At 45.8% G+C, this 17,761-nt stretch overlaps 1 protein-coding gene across 2 annotated transcripts in view; it reads right to left on the bottom strand.

Annotated features, from left to right (window-relative positions):
• Vwa3b (von Willebrand factor A domain containing 3B) overlaps positions 1-17,761 on the bottom strand; it is a 226,717-nt gene that overhangs the window by 105,028 nt on the left and 103,928 nt on the right. For both annotated transcript variants that reach the window (XM_023717542.1, XM_023717541.1), the window contains exons 9-12: positions 13,395-13,591; positions 8,819-8,973; positions 3,479-3,617; positions 2,291-2,422 (exon numbers count right to left, since the gene is read on the bottom strand). In XM_023717542.1, the coding sequence (XP_023573310.1) occupies positions 2,291-2,422; positions 3,479-3,617; positions 8,819-8,973; positions 13,395-13,591 (623 nt within the window). The remainder of the gene's footprint in view (positions 1-2,290; positions 2,423-3,478; positions 3,618-8,818; positions 8,974-13,394; positions 13,592-17,761) is intronic.

The following is a 17,761-nucleotide window of genomic DNA, read 5'->3' as shown; positions in this document are numbered from 1 at the left end:
AAGAAAATGAATTTGGGGCATTCGTCAGCAAACAAACAAAGGAGCATCAGGGAAGATTATTAAAGGCCACAGAAGCATACTTTACAAAATAATTTCAGTTATGGTTTTAGCCAAATGGCTAAATTCTGAATAGACAGTTGACTCTATTCATTAGTAATTTTTATAGAGAGCAGAATACATTAATGATTTTATCTGATGAGATTACATGTACAATACCTTGTTGTCACAAAACCTAAATTAGTGAGCCCTGAATTAACAAGATAGTTCCATTATCACTAGGTTATAAAAAAACAGAAGCTATGTCAAAGTAACTGTATTGATTAATCCCTGTATTTTAACAAGTTAAGTCTGGATTTAATGCCCTTTTCTAGGATAAGGTGGTCGGTTAGGTAAAAAATCTATAGGTACTAATATTTCTCATAGAACACATTTTGTCCTCTTTGCTTTTAAAAAGAAGTCCCGTGGGAACCCTGCTGCATCCGAGTGTCGCAGAGGCCCAGCTTTGGTTAGCGTTCAGGGAGACCTGCTCACTTCCACGGGTGAGTTCCTGTCCAATCTGGGACCCTAAACTCAAGAATAAACTATTTTAGAGTCTTTCAAACATTTAGAATGCCATGTAGCTCTAGAGGTTTAACCTTCAGGTAAGTTCAAAAGAAGAGAAAATTTAGGAAATGAGCCACCTTTCCAGCTGACTAGTAAACACTGGGTTAAGCACTGTACAAGTCTCCAAGGAAAATGCAGGGCTCAGAAGTTATTCCATTCTTGTTATATAGGTCTTTCTTTATCTTGGTCTTAGCCATGCAGCAGAAAAGTATAATAATGAGGTATGAAAAGGAAAGCCATATTAATATGCTGAGCTGTAAAGGGCTCAAGTCAACAACTTCTGACATTGCCAGTCCTATGGATAACCCACTACTATTATAGACTACTGGACTATATTGGATTATTTTGCTGAATTCTCACACCTACTATATTCAAATGGCAATGGAATGTCCATCTCTGACAAAACTAAATAAAAAAGGGGATGCAAATGAAGGACCATTTTGTATCTGTATATACAAAATGGTTAGGATGGATATACAGCTTCTTTCTCTTGGTTTGATGGGGGGAGAGATTTGTGCTGATGGTATTTGGACAGGATGTCATGCCTGCATCTTGTGCTATGTATGACCACTACAAGGACAACAATATGCAGTGTATTACATATTGAAACTATCCTATTGATCGGTTTTGGGACTGTCTCATTGCTATTTATTTCTCAATAAAATTAATTTAAAAAGAAATTATTTTACCTTTTCACCACAGCCTGCTACCCCCTCTCTTTCTCCTTGCATTCAGTCCTAAGCGCTCAGACCATTCTGCTCATCCCCACAAGTTCATTGCTTTTTGAACAAAGTCTACTATTGAGAATACAGATCCTGGGGCCAGGGAGATGGCTCAGTGGAATAAGCACTTCCATGGCAAGCGCAAGGGTTTGAGTTCAATCCCCGGTTCCGCAAAAAAGAAAAAAAAGAGAACACAGATCCTTTGAAATAATCGTGAAGTGTCAGCCAGGACAGCTTTGAATGTCTGAGTACAGCTGACCTCTATGCTCATTCAGCAGCTGAGCCACAGATGGTTCTTGAAACAGAGAGAAGGGGAGCCCTTCACTCCATGGGCTCTGCACCCAACACTGCAGACTTCTTTCTTGCCATTGTTCCTTCAATAACATGGTATGATACCCACTTACATAGCATTTATATTGTATTAGGCATAAGTCACCTTGAGACAATTTAAGCACATTGAAGCTGTGTATAGCCTCTGCAGCACTATGCCATTTTATATAAGGCTTTTGGACATCCATGGATTTTATTATCCTGGAGTCAAGGTGGCCCTGGAACCAACACCCCTACATACTGAAGAATGGCTGTGCTGAAGGACAGAGATGTGTCTCAGTTTTAAGATCCTAACTCTTGATACCAGATTCACGTGACCTAAACAGCTGGGTCCAGCCCATAGCCCATGACCCCATAAACCTGGCTTGCCTGGGCCACACTGTGCAAAGAAGACATAGCTTGGGCTGGATGCAAGATGCATAATATAGCCAATGGAGGTAAGGAGCAGAATTTCCTTTTAAAATAGGTGGCATTACAATAGAGGGGTGCAGTGCATGGCCACAGGTTGGACATGCTGGAGAATGAACGTGAGGCTGCCCTTGGATCTCGGGACGTCCCTCAGGATTTCTACCCTGTGAATAAATTCAGCACACAGGTGGGCAGGCTTCTCCTCCCCATGTCGGCACCCACTTTACCTTAATCTCTCTAATCCAAGACTCAGCCTGCTCCAAATGATCTTCATTAATTTCAACAAGTTTGTCCCGCCAAGCAACTGCCTGGCCATCAAACGTCACAAAATTGAATTTGCTTTTATATTTCAGCTGTTCCTGTAAAAGACGATTATTATTTAACCATAAAACCACTCAAGTGTAAGAAAGGCTCAGGACAACTCACAGCTTGACGCATTTTAATCACTAGTGTGTCTGTTCTCGGGGTTAGAAGCTAAGAATTATGTTCAGTGGCAAAAATCATTTCTAGTGCAAAAGGCATTTAAATAAAATTGATGCTAGTTCGGATGTCAGATATTTACAAATGCATATAAGTATGTATAAGTATATATCATATGTGCCACATAATATATAAATTATACATAATATGACATTAAATGCTGACTTTAATGTTGATATTAATGGTGCGTTGGGTAAGCACACTACATACAATGTGCCTAAAGAACAGAAAACCCAAACATCGTCATTTTGGTCTCTATCTCTAGGGAAAGGCAATTATTTGGTTAAAGACCTATTCACCTGCTACCCATGTCTCCAGTAGAGGTCTGTCAAGTTAAGAACTGTATCTTGTATTTCTTGTGCTTTTCCCACTCCGATTCCTGCGGCTGACACATCAATCCAACAGATGCATACAGTACTGGGACACCCACTAATGGGGGTGGAAACTGGGCTTGGTAAGCCACGGCAACCTGTTCAGATCCTGCAGCTCAGGGGCAGCACGGGTAGACTGAGAGCCTGGGTCTCCTACTTAGCCTTCTAGGCTCCTCCCAGGCACCGGTTCTGGGGCCAACATCACAGCGTCCCTGACAGACCCTGGCAGGTAAGGTACAAGTGCCAAGGTAGCAAGTGTCTGGGGAACCATGGAGGCCTCTGTACACCAGATTTCAGGATGGAGAACACTTGAAGGGACACATATAAACACCCCTGCATGCTCATGTGTGCCAGGACTGAACGGGGGACAGGTCTGCTTGCAGAAGAGAACCGATGATTTGCTAACGGGCAAAGGGGAGCTTTTCCTGAATTAGCTTCTTTGGGATTTTTTTCTTAGTGCAAAACTTCCCTGTCCACTGCTCGTAACCGTTATAGACAATGATTTCTAGGGTGCATTTGTGACACACAGGCCCTGACTGCGCGGCGCTGACAGCTTCGTCCGACCTGCATGAGTCTGATGATCTTGTCCTTCACCACGTCCAGCTTGCTCTTCATTGAGTGAGACGTGTCAATGAGGACATAGATGCAATCTCCACGCACTTTCCCGAAGAGGGCTTGGCTCCCGTCCTGCAGCCACTTGATCCTAGGCAAGAAGTTTCCAAGGAAATAAAGGTTAGTGCCTTGGGTGGCAGATCTTGCTAGAGTTTAATGACACATCTGCAGAGGCCAGCGCCACACTACAGATTGCTTATTCCCCATTTCCTGCGAGTGGATTAGTCACTTTGGGGTCTTCTGTAGGAAACCCTGCACTTGTGCCAGCTCCCCTTATCAGCACCTTTTGCTACCTGTTGTCGATGTGAGTGAAGCGTCACTATGCTAATCTGTACCACAGCAAAATAAACCCAATGTGGATGCCAAGCCAAAATTATGTTGCTTCTAGTCACCTGCTCTATAGAGGTCCTCGGCTATGGTTTCCAACCATTTGCTCTTCTAATCCTGCTGAGTATGGCCAAGTAGTGAAGCCAGCACATTGTGGAAGCCCCTATGGAGCCTGTGGACAGTGTCAGTAACTCCAAGGCTGATGACAACCAAATGCCAGGTGCTGTGTGCACAGGACTGTCTCTGCAGCCCATGCTCAGGTGCCCAGCAGAGGATGACAAGGAAGCACACGGCTGCAGGGAAGCTGGGGGAGAGACAGGGAAACATCTGAAATTGAGTTCATGGTTCATCGAGATCTAGCCAGCTAGAATTTGTAGGGCAAAATGCTGAAGAGGTGGTTACTGCACAGAAGGGTAAAGAGAGAGGGAGAGAGACAGATAGACAGAGACAGAGACAGAGAGAGATAGAGACAGAGGGAGACTGAGAGAGACAGAGACAGAGAGACAAAGATGTAGACAGAGAGACAGAGAGACAGAGACAGAGAGGAAGGAGGAGGAGAAAGAAGAGTACAAGAGAAGAGAGAGCAGAGAAAGGGAGGAGAGGAGAGGAGAGAACAGAGAGAGAGAGAGAAGGAGGTGAAGGAGAGGGAACTTGCTCCAGAAATCTGAGAGAAGGGTCCCTTGAGATTTTGGCCACTGAAGATGGAGGCATGCCTTTAAAGAAACTTCTGAAGCCAACTACAAATCACCAAAAAGGAATAAGTGGATCAATTCCTCTGAGCTTACAAAGGCTGTGAACAGTCTATCTTCCAGCAGAGTTGGGGAAACTGCCTAAAGCACTGAGATGAAACAGAATTCTGACAAGAGAAGGGCCTTCATTGTGGATCAAATGAGCCCTAGCACAAAAGCTGCCCTAGACCTATGCTAACACGACCTAAAAGCAGGACTTAGAGTCAAACTGATTCTGTCTAACTTAACTGAGACAAAGAACACACATAGAAGATACAACGAGGTCCAGCACCCAACAATGTCAAATTCAGTTCTGGGGCATCCAATCAAAAGCCAACAGGCCTTCAAAGAAACAGGTAAATGTGATCCAAAATTAGAAGAGGAATTGATCAATAGAAAAGAAACCCAAAACAACATGGATGACAGAATTAGCAGAAAAGGATGATTGTGTTACAGTTATTGCAAATGTAACTCATACATTCAAGATGATAAAAAGCAAAGAGAAAGGTAGAAGACATAAAAAAGACTCAAGTCAAGTTCATACAAATATACAATATCTGAAATGAAAAATATACAATATTAACAGTAAATTAGACATTAGAAAAAAGATCAGGAAATTTTTTAAAAGACATAGCAATGGGAAATAATACAAAATGAAACAGAAAAAGGACCAAAAAATTCAAGTGACTAGATAGCTCATGGGACAGTACATGGAATAATATCAAGGAGTCTAAGAGAAGAGCAGCTAGAGTCTGTGAAGGAGAAAGAGGAGGAAAACACAGACATTTGGAAAAAGATAGTCCAAATGTTTCTAATTTTCATGGAAGCAACATATCTACAAATAGAGGGTCAAAGGACAGGGGAAAAAGCACAATGAAGAAAACCACACACCAGAGTACATCATAAAATTGATGCAATCCGGTGATAAAACGAAAAATCTTAAAAGCATCCAGACACAGAAAAATATACACTGCTTGTAGAGGAGCAAAGCTAAGAATAGCAAGAGCCTTTTAATCATAAATCATGCAAGCCAGGCCAGAGGAAAGAAAGAAAAAGGTTTTAAATAATGAAAGATAACAATTTTAAACTAGAATTCCATGCGTCACAAAAGTAGCTTTTAAAAATAAAGATAAATTAGTTTTCCAAAATAACACAGCCTGTACTACTAATCTGTAACAAACCTGTGTTATAACAAATAACTGTACTGTCTTCAGGCAAAAATAAAACAACATCAAATAGGAACTTGGATCCATAAAACGAGTAAAGAGTAACAGAAATATCAAGTTGTGCATGAATATAAAACATATTTGCTTTAGTTTTTAAGATAATGGACTATTTATAATGTGAAGTTTATAGCACACATAGCAGTAAAGTCCAAGATAACAATGGAAAAGAGAAGGGGAGAAAAGAAATTGTAAGATTCTTAGAACATACAGGAAGTGCTAAAATATTATTTGTAGGTTGATTGGGATAGGTTATAGACAAATATTGCGTGTGTGTGTGTGTGTGTGTGTGTGTGTGTTTGCCTTTTAGGGAAGGGTGTACAGGGTGTACAGGGTGTTCACTACTGATCGGACTCATAATGATCTGCCTGTTTATAGCCTCTGATGAGCTGGGATTACAGCGCCACCACGCCCAGTCTCAATTGCAGTCTCAGCGCGCCCAGGGGCAGGGCTGGTATGGCAGGCCCAAGGATCAAACCCCCAGCCCTAACACCTGCTTGCAGGTGCTTTAATCTACTAAGCTATTTGGCCGGCCCCAAAGATGAAATTGTGAACGCTAAATAGTCATACATATCAAAACAAAGCAAAGAAGTAAGGTTAATGGGACAATAATGGAAATAAACAGAAATAAAAATACTCAAAAGAAGACACAAAAAAAGTAAAAAGAGAGCAATTTACAACCAATTGGAAAGTAAATTACACTCTTCTAATAACTTTATGGTCAAAGAACAAATGACAAGAAAAACTGGAAAATATTCTGCAGTGGTTGAAAATGAATTACAGTGTGTCAAAATTTGTGAGAAGTAGTTTAAAAGGTACTCAGAGGGAAAATTATAAAATTCAATACTTATAAAGAGAGCTCTCAGATCAATGATCTAAGCATAGACTAAGAAACTTAAACCCAAAATAAAGAGAAAAAGGAAAATAATACAGGTTAGAGTACAATTCAGTGGCACAGAAAGAAGAAAACCGTGTCTGTCCCTGTATCTACATTAATGTCTAATCCAGTGAAGTCAATAAAAAGCATAACCTCCTGCCAGTCTGATTAAAAAATAAAGATGATCTAAATTATCGATATCACCTCTATGGTCTATGTGCATTTAAAGATTGAAATCGTACTTGAAAACCTTCCCACAAAGAAACAAATTCCAGGCTCAGATGGCTTCAGCGATGAATTCTACCAAGCCCCTAAAGGAGAGGTGATAACAATTCTTCACAAAGTCTTTGAAATTGAGGGAGGGGAGAAAATTTCCAACAATCTCTGACATCTGAAAGAGGAGAGAGATAAGGGACCCAGGGGTAGTAGTAGGGATTTCAGACACAGGGACTGGGTGTTTTGTTTTTTTTTTTAATTAAAAAAAATTATTTGAGGGGCGATAGCTCAGTAGAATAAGCGCTTGCCTGGCAAGCGCAAGGACCTGAGTTCAACCCCTGGTACTGCAAAAAAAAAAAAAAAATATTTGAAAGGGGCTGGGGAGATGGCTCAGTGGAATAAGCGCTTCCCTGGCAAGTGCAAGGGCCTGAGTTCAATCCCCGGTTCAAAAAAAAAAAAATTATTTGATACAGGTTCTCGCTATGCAGTTCAGACTCATAGTGACCCTTCTGTCTCAGCCTCCCAGTGCTGGGATCACAGGCATACATCAATACACCCAGTTTGGGGGCAGGCAGGGTGCACCCGGGTTCTTGGGCTGGCAAGACATGCAGTACTAGGGATTGAACTTGGGTCCTTGGCCTTGCCAGCCGGGAGCTTAGGGGACTGGGTTTTTAAGAGCTGGGGCTCTGGAAGTACAGACCTGTCAAATGGGTATCTACAACCTGTGGCTGTCTCATAGCAAGCATAGAACAAAGGGAGCTCTCTTTCTCAGATGACTATTACAGACTAGGACTGGTTAAAACTCTTCAGATTTAGTATCTAATCTAATCAGTAAAGCAAACTGATAAATCCATTACTGTCCTCACTTTGTAAATAAGGGAATGGATGCACAAAGACATTGGCTCACTTGCCCGGGCCACACAGCAAGTGGCAGAGGTGGGGTCAGGATCCAGTTTTACCTCACCTGAGAGCCCTGAATAGATTCAGTCTTCTAGACTAGAACTGCCCACTGGCCTCTGGGAAGTGGAGGTGTCACCCTCATGGGGTAGACCCTGAGGTCACAGTGTTGGTACACCATGTTCATAAGCGTGATAGATTTTAATACTCAACACTGTGGGGTCTTACATTTATTTCACAAATATCCCACCAGGAGCACTGTCACCAGCTCCACGGCGACTTCTGTCAGAAGCTCCTCTAGGCTCCAGGAGTGCGATCCATAAGTAAAGACCCCAAACCCTGCCTGCGCAGAGCTCATGGTAACAGGAGAAGGGCCAGAGGGGGGACAAAGCAGAACAGGGCAGGTAGGTGACGTCAAGTGCTATGGGAAAATATAGGGAAAACAGAGTACATATGGATATATACTCTAATCATTTTCTGGTATTTCTTAACTTTGCAGTAGCTGCTTTGAAACACTGAAGAACAGGGCCAGCAAAATAGTTCAGCTGGCTAAGCACCTGCTTAGGCAAGTGCAGGGACTAGGGTTCAATCCCCAGCACTGCATGCTGCGCTGGCCCCACCCCCAGGAGCGCTGAGCCCACCAGGTCTAAGCTGTAGTGAGACCCTGTACCAAATACATAAAAATAAATATTAAAAACATTCAAGAGCACAGAGGACAAGTGTAACAGTCTGCCAGATACCTATGAACCACAAAAAGTCCAAAGCATGATCCGCCTTCCTGAGCCAACAGTGAAGCAAAACCGATGTGACGACTACATCTGTTTGTTGTTTTTTAGAATCTGCATCCCAGTATCTAGTCTCTGATTTCAAATATGCCCCTTGGTTGACAACAAGGCCATCCGATGGTAACCTTGACCGAGTGTGTGTTGCCCATTTCTCTTAGTTGAGCTTCTACCAAGAAATCAAATAGGTTTGCATTTCTAGAGAGACTGCATCACTGGCACCCTCCTGTGAAGGCACTGACCTCCTTTGGATTCTGGCCAGAGCCATACGCATTTTCTCAGTGTACCACTTGTACTTCTCCTTGGTGAGGTTGACATGGACCAAGCTCCCATCCTTCCAGGGAGCATGGACAAACTTGCTGCAGTATTTTGCATGCACTGTTTTCATGTTGGTCTCCTAAGAAAAGGAGAAAAAGCCTTTCAGAAACTAAAGAAGAAGAGTCTTGGGATGGCCCTCTGCCCTTGCCTTACTTATGCATCTCTTGGTTCTCGTTCTCACTATCAGAGCACGCGACTCCTGCTCCATAGGGAGCCTGTGCTAGGTGCAGGTAATGATCAGAAAGACAGGTGTGACCCCATCCACGCCCCAGAGATTCCAGTAGAGAGGTAGAGGGAAGGGGGGGGGAATGAGAGGGCGAGGGGAGGGGCAGGGAGAGGGAGGGGGAGAGACAGGGGGAGGGGAAGGGGAGGATGAAGGAGGGGGAGGGGGAGTAGAACATCCCAGCAAAGCACGGAGCTCACAGAGCACAGGGGGTCAAGGGGCCCACTGTGGAGTTGGCCTCTGACTCTCACAACTTTTCCTTTGCTATTCCCAGTCGCAAATAGAGCAAAGTCGTGGAGAACCCCATGTGAGACCCAGGCGCCTCCTGCTGGGACACGCAGACTACACGCAGAACGCAGGCTCCCCACCAGAAGCACTGTCACCAGCTCCACGGCGACTCCTGCCAGGAGCTCCTCCAGGCTCCAGGAATGCGATCCATAAACACAGCCCCCCCCCCCAGCCCTGCCTGCGCTCATGGTAACAGGAGCAGAACCAGAGGGGACACAATGCAGAACAGGGCAGGGCAGGTGATAGCAAGTTCCATGGAGAAAAACAAGGAAAGGAAGGAAAACACAGAGCGCAGAGCAGAGCAGACAAGTTAATCCTAAAATATAAGCAAAGTTGTGACAGGGAGGGGTGTGACCCTGCCAGACGGGCTCACCTCTCAGAGGCCCTGGAACCTCACTTGGCACTTTTTCACCCTCCCCATAAAGCATCAAGACGTTCCACAAACACTAACATTAATGCTAACGGCCACGATGCCAACATTTGCAACGCAGAACAGGCATCCACTAAGAGCCAGGTGTGGCGCTCAGGCATCCAATTAATTTCCACCTTGCAACACCCTTTTTCCAGATACGGAGAGTGGGGCTGTCAGAAACCTCAGCCAACGACGTAATTTATTTCTCGTATATAAGTACTGGATCTGTACTTATAAACCAGTTTTTACAGTTAAAATTTTGATCAGGTTCAGTCCAATAGAATCCTGGGGAAGCCAAAACAATCTACATATTTAACAGATAAAGTTTCTCCCTATTTTATACACATTGTAATTTTAGGGGTAAATCCAGTTTGGGACCGGTAGTCTTAAATACTAAACGTAAAATTTTCCCTTTTCATCAGTATTTGTGAAAGACGGTAGCTGTGCTGTGTAATTCTTAACCTTTCCCATATTATTATTCATCAGCATGAGAACTTTGAGGTAAAATTACTCTTTTATAAGTCAGATTCTTGAAACTGACCCTGTAAAATTTAATTTACAATTGCCAAAGAGTAAAGAAACCAGTCTGAGCTAGCTCCAGGCCTTCTGCTTTGTCAGGGGCCTGCAGTGAGCTACGCCCAAATTGACAAAGATTAATATTTTTAAATATCCAGGGTCTAATGTATTTTTAAAAGGAAAATTTAGCTGTGTGTGACTTCCCGAACATTACTGGAGAATGTCTTCAGAACTGGAGCAATGTGCTGGGGGAGGAAACGCGAAATGAGATTTGCCCTGCACTGCGGCAACGGCTCTGCATCCCAAGATACGCCGCCGCCGGAGGCAGCTCTTGCGTCAGCGGTGCGTTTCTCTAATTCAATTTTTTGCATTGCCCTCCTGCAGTTGACTGTGAATGCACAGCAGTTAGGAGGCAAGAAAGAGCACAGCGCAGGGAGAGTGGGCCTGCGGAGCTGAGCGGCCGCCAGCGCAGAGCGGCCAAGGAGGGCTCAGGAGGTTCCCTGCTGGTGGATCCGCAGCCAGCTCAGGAATGGTCCTGATGCTGAGCCCCAGCCTTTGAGATTAAAGCCGTCAGCTGGTACTGTGTGGAGAGATGCCCGGCTCCTCCACCAGTCTCCACAGCTCTGTTCTGGGACTTGCATTTTGGCACTTTACCCTCTCCTTTTGTTTTATTTTATTTTGTCGTTTTGAGACAGGGTCTCAGTATGCAGTTCAGGCTGGCCTTGAACTCACTATGGAGCCCACACAGACCTTGAACTCTTGGCGATCCTCCTGCCTCAGCCTCCCGAGTGCTGGGATTACAAGCACACATCTCCAAGCCTGGAATTTGCCACCTTGTGCAAGAGCTTTCCTTAAACTTGACAAATCTAGAATACTCGTTTTGCCCTGATTATCTGTTTCATATAGTGACATTTCTCAATCTTTCTGCATCTTTGATGTCTTGTAGAGTCTGTTCTACACATGAATGTTTGTCAAAGCACAGCCTGGGCCAGTGGCATGAGGGGGGGCATGGGGTCCTTACCATATCGATCTTGTATTGGGAGCTGGCTCCTTTAAAAGGTGATGAGGTCCGTAGGAGGGACGAGACCTTATCTTACGAGAGCGAGAGCATTAGGTCTCTGTGAGCTGGATCAGTCACCCTGAGAACAGGCAGTTATAAATACAGTAGATTCTCTGTCTGTCTCTCTTATCTTTCTGTCTTCCTGTCTCTTGTCTCTCTGTCTCTTTCTGACTCTGTCTCTGTCTGTCTCTGTCACTGTCTCTGTCTCTCTGTGTCTCTGTGTCTTTCTCTCTGTCATTCTATCTCTCTCTGACTCTGTCTCTGTCTCTATCTCTTTCTCTGTCTCTGTCTTTCTGTGTCTCTGTTTCTGTCTCTCTGTCTCTGTCTTTCTCTGTCTCTGTCTCTGTCTGTCTGTCTCTGTCTGTCTCTCTGTCTCTCTCTGTGTCTCTCTCTGTCTCTCTCTCTGTCTCTCTCTCTATCTGTCTCTCTGTCTGTCTGTCTCTCTGTCTCTCTCTCTCTCTGTCTCTCTCTCTGTCTGTCTCTCTGTCTCTCTGTCTCTGTCTCTCTCTCTCTCTGCCCTCCTGGTGCTCTTCTACCCAAAGCCATCTTCTTCCCACTTTTTGGCCATGAAGCCCTCACCAGAAACCAAACAGATGCTAGTACTAGGATCTTTGGCCTCCAGAAATGTGAGCTATACCAACATCTTCTCTTTATAAATTTCTCAGCCTCAGGTATTTTCTCATAGCAACACAAAATAGACTAAGGTATTATTTATGCAAATTGGGATCTCACTTTAGACCTCCTGATGAATGTATACGATTCTGGAGTTTGGAAGCCAGATATTCAGCATGATCTTTCCACTGGGGAGCCAGCCAGAAACAAGAAGAAGCTCCGTGAGAACCACGGGCACGATGGAACTACAGCGTTCAAGGTTTCCAATTGCTATCACCTTTTTTACTAAGAACCTGATTTTACTTTAACTGGAAATCTGTTGTATGCCAATGGGTGTGTTGGTCAAATAATGGGCCTTTAAGACAGTGGTAACTCAAGAGGACCATAGAAACACCCGATTTGGGAATATTCACCAGCAGTTTCTCCCACTCAACACAGGGGGAAAGGGCTCTCTTTTGACCCAGGGTTGAGTAATTTAGGGAATCACAATGCCTGGACTCTACATTCTCACTGAATGATGTCTACATAAATCACATCCAGTGTTGTGACTCAGAAACAGCCTCAGTGTGTCCCCCAAAGGTTCGTGCCTACATGCTCTGCTGCCAGCGTGGCAGGGCCAAGAGGTGGATTTATCCTTAAAATGTGGAAGGTCTAGTGGAAGGCTGGGGTGTATCCTGGAGGGAGATTCATGCTGGTCATGCAGAGTGAGTGAGTTCTCACAAAAGCCACACCAGGCCATACACTCAGTCCCCCTCTACACAGCCAGTTCTTCCTGCTTTTCTTGCTCCATTGTCACTCAGTTGGGGGACTCTGACCAAAGTCCAATAGATGGGGTGTTAGACTTAGATCTTAGACTTTGCATCTCCAAAAGCATGAGCTAACTAAATCATTTTTCTTCATAAAGCAGCCAGGCTCTGGTATTCTACAACAGCAATAAAAGCAGACTAGAAACCACTTTGATCTCTACTCCCACTGGTAGCATTTCAAGAATAAGGTTCGGGGCTGGGGAGAAAGCTCAGTGGTCTGAGCACCTGTCTGGAAAGCAAAAGCTCCCAGGTTCGATCCCTGGTCCCACAGGCTCTGCTGGCCCTGGAACCCAGGATGTCCCGTGCTGGCCACCGAAATCGGGTGCGGTGGTACACACCTGTAATCCCAGCACTGGGGAAGCCAAGACAGGAGGATCACTGCAAGTCCAAGCTAGCAAGACCCTGTACCAAATAAATAAAGATTTAAAAAAAGAAAAAAGGAATAAGGTACAAAGCAGAAAAAAGACCTACTGTTCCCCCCTGCTGCCTTTCAGTGTGTCCCCACTCTGACTTCTGATCTGAGGGAGGCCCCACCAACCCAGACCGTCCAAAGAAGGCTCCATCCAGACTTGGCTCCACCTACCGCACTGGTCTGCACAGACTCGTCCTCAGGCTTGGCTTTTATATCAACAACTCCATCAGCGTGGCGGAAGGAGCAGTCAGCCAGGACATCATAAAACGCCAGCTTCTGGGCCTTCAAGCCGTATTTCTGTAGCCACTTCTCAGAGTCCCAGGTGTCCTCTGGATTTGCCTCATTCGGGACAGATGTTGCTCCTGACTCTGTTTTGGGGAACATAGTTCATTAGCCACTCATACTGCAAGAGCCATTCACTGCATACTCCAAGCCTCGTGCTGGCCACGCTGGGCTGTGGTCGCCACTAGATCACAGAGGTCTTGCTTCACTTCGAGAAAAACCAGGACTGGCAAGGACTTAGCTGACAACACTGGGCAGCAGGAATCTACCGTTCCCCTCACTTCCTCCTCTGTGTAAACTGCCTGCCTCATGCCTGCGTGGAGCTGGATGACAGGCCAAAGCTGTGAGTCAGAAGAGCATTAAATGCTGGGTCAGAAGCTCCACCCAGCTTCAGTTCAAGTCCTGATTCTGTCTCCTGCGAGCGTGGTCCAGTCGAGTGAGTCACCCGCTTTGACCCTCTGAGCTTAAGCACTCCGCTTCCCCTGCAGTTGGCAGACCGCAGCTGCTCGGCTGTCCTCAGGATCAGACAGCAGGTTGGTGGGAACAGCCACACCGAAGTGCTCTGTAATGGAAGGCAAAGAGAAGCAGAGCGCACGACCTGGGGACGCGAAGCCTCTCAGCCCGCAAAGGCTGGTGGGAGGCTCCCCATGAGGCGCCTCATTACTTCAGTGAGTAATGAGGCTTGTTGTTCAGAGCCCAACCCTCAGCTCTGCGGAAACCTTATCCATCAGCTCGGATGCCAGAGCTGTATCGGGGACAGCTCACCTGAGGTTCACAGATGAAGGTAAAGCACAGAATGCTAACCGCCCAAGTGTGACATTCTCAGCACATTCCTTGGTGTTTTCCAGGGGTCACCTGTAGTCACGCATTCTGCAGGCCATTGGTACCAGGAGCCCTGATAGGTACCGAATCTGCAGTTGCTTAACTCCCTTGAATAAAATGGTGTGGTATTTACACAGACTTGACACACATTCGCTTATATGCTTTAGAAAAATCTTTAGTTAACTTTCATATAATATAACACAAATTCTGTGTGAACAGTTGTATTATTTAGGGCATAATGATTTCCTAAAAGTCTGGACATCTTCAATGCAGACACAATTTTGCCAAATATTTTCAAGCCCTATTTTGCTGACTCCTCAGATATGAAACCTGAGGATATGGAACATTGACTGTAATTAAAATTAGTGATCAATATTAGGGAACTAAAATATTACACACTTACCCCTCACTGTATTTAAGAGCTATATAATTAGAATGAGATACACAGTGTGAAAACTCTTTAGAGCCAATTATTTCTCTGTCATACATAAAGCTGTACATCTGCGTGGCCTGTGAGCCATGTCCTTGTATTTTAACAGAATATCTTTGGAAGAATCCCTCTGAAACCTACTGGAGCCAGAACTTGGCAAAGAAACTTGTTTCGGTTTTTGAACTCTAAGCCAACACCCCAGCAGAAGTCGCCCTAAGTGCCATGCGGAGTGGCAGCAGGTGGTTTCTGAGGAGTCCTGTAGGGCACTTCCTTCCAGGGGTTCAGTTCAGAGCCCCCCACAGTTCTCATCCCTGAGGTTCTCTGGAAATCTCCCCTGTAGCCCAAGAAAACAGCAAAAAGCAAGAAGCTACTTTCTGCGAGGCAGAAGTCTTTCTGTGACTACATTTCTTCAATTGTTAATTACTAAGTCTTTCCTTTCTCCCTTTTTCCTGATCAATAGGTGTACTGTAGTGGTAAGAAATAAATTTTTATTTCATTATTTCCATAGTAACACACACCTGGTCACATGTTTTTGATCTATCCTGGCTTGACAAGAAAAAGACCAGAGTCTTTTATCAAGTATAAGTTCCAACTGACCATAAAGGTGCTTCCTAAAAACACCATTGAACTAATCTTCACAAAGGTTTTCAAAGAGCCAGAGACCAGCATCTAACTCCAGCTTCACCGAGGCCCAGGTAGTGCAGCCCTTGGAGGAGACAGTTCAGGCTCCTGCTTACCATCTGAAAAAGGTGAGTCTTTAAATATCCGCACACACCTTGGACCTTCATGAAAGAAAGGAGGGACAGCAAAGCAATCAAAAACAAAGAGCTAGGCGCTCCAAAACCAAAGAAAGTAGGCAAAGCAGTAAAATCTCCTGTTTCAGTTCTAATGACGCCAGTTAGCCGCTGGGCCCCGTTTTCCGCAGGAGTGGAGGGGAAGGGCAGCCCCTGCTCATTAGCACCGCTTCCTGAGGGGTCCTTCCATTCCCTGTGGCGGCTTTAATTAAGCACCTTACATGGATTGTCACCTACAGAGCCTGCACTTACTACAGAGGTGCAAGCTCCAGCTTCCCCACTCTGCTCTCACTTGCCAGATTGCTAAAGATCTTCTTCCACTGATGCGCGAGGGAAGCAGATGGCAGGGCACCTCCACACCCCCAGAATTTATTCCCCTGGTCCTGTCCATCCTATTTATCAATCTCAGAACATTTTTCAAGGAATAAGCCATTCTGGCCAATGCTTTTAAAAAACACTGTTATAGACAGGGCCACGAGCCAAATGATCAACACGGCATAATTTAGCAATAGCCACTCCCACCCCCCACACAACACACTCCCTAGCTTCAAAATCCAGCTCCCCAAAGGCTCCCAACCAGCAGGGATTTACCATCCCATAGCTGCCCTCCCCCGCCCTCCTCCACTGAAAATTACGTCTGGCGCCTCATTCTTGCCATGCCAGGTTACTGCGCCATTCAAGAGAACTACTGGCGAATGAGTACACTCTATCTGCAGAGCGGCGTTCCCAAAGCAGGTCCCCCCACACTGTCTCTCTCCACAGCTTGCCAGGAGCTGTGACTCAGAAAGGGGCTGGGGAGCAGGAAATACAGTGTCAAGGGCCTCTTCATCACCAATGATGCCTGAACCTGTCTTCTGAAAATGTGCAGGGGAGCGCGCTCCGAGCAGGACCCCGAGCTGTTTGGCCCCAGTCTTCCTGCACGGGAAAGAGCTTTCTTTCTCCATGTGGATAGCTTAGGTTTTGTAGAACACGGCTTGATATACATTGTCCACCACTCCTATTTTTTTTCTTTCTACATTTTATTATTTCAAACCATGTGAGCAATTCCATAAAATGTGAAAAAAGCAAGAACGTGTTCAACGCGGAAGGACCCAGGCCTGGGGCAAGGGCACGAGGGGCCTGGCCCCGCAGCAGGCAGCAGTGGTCCCCAGGTTAGCGCTAAGGAGCTACATTTGGATCAATGGAGCCTGGGCCCAGGGCCACTGGGTGTGGCCCTCAGTGACCCTGGCAGTGGTCTGCAACAGCCCTTGGAACCCATTTCTGCAGAGGGCAGGGCAAGGGCGCCACCCACACGGGCAGCCAGCAGAGGGACAGGTGTAAACACACGACACACTCAAGGCACCGAATGGGGGTCGGGCGGGTGCTGGTCAGATCTGACAGTTTTAAATAGATTTTCTCTAAAAAGTTTTCTAAGTTTGCATTTTCTTTTCCTTTACTTTCATTTTTTTAAAAAGCTATGAGAATGAGGAGGTGGACTTGTGGTCTCCTGGTATGGTGGCGTCTCACACTTCTTGTGCTTTTTCCTTTGGGGCCTGTGAGGGGTAGTGGGGGTAGGAAGGGCAGGAGGCTCCCTGTAAACATTTGGACTTGGGCTGGGTCAGGGCTGGTGCTGGGCAAAGCCAGGGGTCCAGGCTGGAGAAGTGGGTGCCCCTCCAGACACAGGCCTTGGAGACTCGGCATGTGCTTCCCACCCCCCACAGAACAAGACAATAATCAAAAAACTAGAACGGATGCCCAGGAAGAGGCGCGATGGCTACTCCTGGCACCTCTGATAGAGGCTGGCTTCAAACTGAGGCTTGTGGCCACCCCTCCCCTGAGTCTGAAGCTGAGGGAAGGACCAGGAGAGCTGAGAACAAGGAGGACAGAGGGGAGAAGCAGCCAGGGGGACAGGCAGGGAGCGTGGTCTTCTTGGCCCCACCTTCCTCAGGGGCTGGAGGAACAGTCAGCAGTGGCCCATCCTGCCAGGCCCACTGCCCCTCAGAAGAGGCCACAGTCCTTCAGGTTGTTCTTGATGATGACGTCAGTGATGGCATCAAACACGCACTGCACATTCTTCGTGTTGGTGGCACACGTCAAGTGTGTGTAGATCTCCTTTCTGACACCCCTATTAATCACAGTTGTCATGAAACACTGAGCAGTCCCTTGGCCACCACAGGAAACAGATGCTGTGGATTAGTGGGGGGAAAAAGTGAAAGAAAAGGAGGGAGAAG

This window comes from Octodon degus, unplaced genomic scaffold (genome assembly GCF_000260255.1).
Source record: "Octodon degus isolate 3935 unplaced genomic scaffold, OctDeg1.0 scaffold00052, whole genome shotgun sequence".
NCBI lineage: Eukaryota > Metazoa > Chordata > Mammalia > Rodentia > Octodontidae > Octodon > Octodon degus.
Note: the sequence above shows the minus strand (reverse complement) of the source record. Positions and strands in the feature narration are given on the sequence as shown.